The sequence below is a fragment of the Ictidomys tridecemlineatus genome, chromosome 4 (assembly GCF_052094955.1).
Source record: "Ictidomys tridecemlineatus isolate mIctTri1 chromosome 4, mIctTri1.hap1, whole genome shotgun sequence".
Classification (NCBI taxonomy): Eukaryota; Metazoa; Chordata; class Mammalia; order Rodentia; family Sciuridae; genus Ictidomys; species Ictidomys tridecemlineatus.
Genome location: NC_135480.1, coordinates 15,334,012 through 15,337,040, shown reverse-complemented (window position 1 = coordinate 15,337,040; position 3,029 = coordinate 15,334,012). Strand labels below are relative to the sequence as shown.

Genomic DNA, 3,029 nt, shown 5'->3' with positions numbered 1-3,029 from the left:
TTACCTAGCTATTAGAAAATGTTTCCTCTCCAACTGTCTCCAAAAAGCATCTTTCACCTCCTTGTTCCTCAAGCTGTAGATGAGGGGGTTCAACATGGGGATCACCACCGTATAAAACAGAGAAATCACTTTATTAATACCCAGAGAGGAACTTGAGCCAGGGCGGACATAGATGAAGAAAAGTGTCCCATACAGAATAGTGACCGCTGCCAGGTGAGAAGAGCAGGTGGAGAAGGCTTTCCACCTCCCGTCTGCAGTCTGGACCCTGGAGATGGCCACGAGGATGCAAACATAGGAGACCATGATGATCAGGCCACTGAGAACTCCGATAGCTCCTGCGAAAATGAAGAGCACCCACTTATTGACGGAGGTATCAGCACATGCTAGGGAAAGCAATGGGGAAATATCACAGAAGAAGTGATTGACAGTATTTGGACCACAGAAGGGTAAGCAAAAAGTGAGTGTGGTATGGGTCATGGTGCTTATTAGAGCTATGGTGTAAGGCCCTGTGACCAGCTGCACACAGACTCTCTGGGACATAATGAGAGTATACAGCAAGGGCTTACAGACAGCTGCGTACCGATCGTACGCCATGGCAGCCAGGAGGAGACATTCAGCTGCCACAAAGAGACCAAAGAACCACATCTGGGCAGCACAGCCCACAAAAGAGACGGCTTTTCTCTCTGCAAAGATGTCACTCAGTGTCTTAGGTGCAATGGAAGAAGAGGAACAGACATCCACAAAGGACAAGTGACTAAGAAAAAAGTACATAGGAGTGTAGAGTCTGGGATCAAGGCATATGAGAATGATCATCCCCAAATTACCCCCAAGGGTGACAAGATAAGCAAAAAGGAGCAGGATGAAAAGGACAATCCTCTGATGGAGAAGATCTGTGAAGCCCAAGAAAAGAAATTCTGTCACTGCTGTTCCATTCTTTTCTTCCATTGGTCAGTTGGAATCTGTTGCAAGAAAGGGGAAAAAAAACTATTTTATTTTTTAAAAAAATCAATCTTTAACAGCCATAAATAATAGTTTAAGTCAATGACAGATTATCTTAAATAGGTCTATAACAGACAATTGTGAAACAGCCTTGAACAATGATATTCCCAGCTACTAGATCTGGACTGTTGTGCAAAGATCCTGTGTCAACTTGGGCAACCTGCCTTACTTAGGTCTCTCAGTACTCTATCCCCACCCACATCAAGAATGGTTCAACTACAGGGTATAAAACTCTCTCGGATTATGAAATTACACTTGAAATGAAAATTACTCTCCATATTTCAACTTGCTCTGTAAACCCACCTAGGAATACCTTTACTGAGAGTACTGTAAAAACCAATGAGAGGTTCAGGTCCGGATGTTAGACATCAGGGAAAAGCTACGCAAGGGAATTATTATTCTTATTGAATGCTCAGTAATTTCATGATGATGTTAATATACGATTTACATGTATCTCTCTATTCCCTATTCCTCCTTATAAAGGGAGGTGGAAAAAGACAATATGCACGTTTGACAAAGAGGTTGCTCATCCGAAAATTAGTAGAAATAAATGATAAGTTACTTATGTTCTTGAAGAAGAGAAAATAGATTTACTTGATGACAGATGTGAAGTCAGAAGAACTATCATGAAATATATATATTTGCTGAGGGCCATTACCAAGTAGGAATGACGCATCGAAATTTCCTTGCCAAGCGTACCCCATGCTGCTTAGAGGACATTCGATGGGACATTGCATGCATGCTTTAATAAGGTGACCTTGCTCAAGGACCAAGGCAGATCCAGGTTTAGAGCTGATCAGGTTTGAGGAAGTAACCGGCTCCTTGAGTTTAAGGCGTTGCCAGTTTAAGATAATGGGTTTTAGGGAAGTTAGAGGTTGAAGATTATTGCTGGGATTAGGGTGTTCCTGCTGCTTGTTCCCGTTGAGTTCTCGTGAGATTAAAATGGGATTTGGAGATAGCCTCGTGGAGTAGGTGAATTGTGCAGGAGACGGCAGAATGGGATTGCCCCTGGACCTGTGTGGAGGCGGTGTGAGAGCGGGAATAAAGAATTGCTGTTTGAACCTACAAAGCTGTGTGGTGCCTCCTGAATCTTGTGCCAAGCCCAGACATTGGCATATATTGAAATATATATATATATATCAGAGGAGAAGAAAGAGAAGAGGGTAGAATTTTTTCTTAACTGCGTAATTCCTATAAAAGAATGAGATGCGGTGGAAGGACATGAGGTGCTCTGACTTAGAGACCAAGTGGTCTGACAAATGTCGACTCAACTCATCATGGAAATTGTATACAAAATAAAGCATCCATTGAGCTGAAATGACACAAAGTTCTATTAATGATTGCCTATATTATATATAACTTCTTTTAAGAAGTTATATATATATATACTGAAATCAATTATGCTAACAATATAGTGAAATGTCAACTGTACTTTGAGGGAGAGCCCTCAAGAAAGTATTTTCTGAGTGATTCATTAGTCAAGTAATAATAAACAAAACAGTTTAAATTTCCTATAAGAAGACAATTATGTCAGATAATTTATAGGGCAAACTTCCAGTTTATTCAACATAATCAGTTAATTCACTGTGTAAATAAAAGCCATCTTCAAGTTATATAATGATTATTTCCTGGAGTTCAACACAGAATATTTTCAAATAATAATGACTTCATCTACTTGATTTTTTTAAATAATTTTTTCATTATCATTATTATTGGATTAATGCTCTAGGAAGTATATTTTCAGCAGTTACAAAGATAACTCTAGATTTTCAGTAGGAACATTATCCATTAAAGAAATGATTTTGTTGATGCTCATCTAACTATGACAAGATAGGAGGGTCGGGATAGAAGGAGTGTAGATGGCTTCTAGTTTTAGTCCAGTGACCATTTATTTAGTCATTTATTTATTTAGATATATTTATCTTGAGTCTTCTACAAAATGAGAATGATCATTATGTCTTTCCCATGTCTAACATTTTGTGATCTTCAAGTTCTTTATGCATATAATCTCTCTTTTTTTACAGAATTTA

The 3,029-nt window shown here is 39.0% G+C and overlaps 1 protein-coding gene across 1 annotated transcript; it reads right to left on the bottom strand.

The window, feature by feature from the left end:
• Positions 1–945, bottom strand: LOC101978035 (olfactory receptor 5G3). The gene has a single exon (XM_005331683.2). It carries the CDS (start codon positions 943–945, stop codon positions 1–3), a length of 945 nt encoding a protein of 314 aa, XP_005331740.1.
• Positions 946–3,029: the final 2,084 nt, after the last annotated feature.

Coding starts and splice junctions, on each gene's coding strand:
- LOC101978035 (XM_005331683.2), bottom strand. CDS start 945: ATGGAAGAAAAGAATGGAACAGCAGTGACAGAATTTCTTTTCTTGGGC.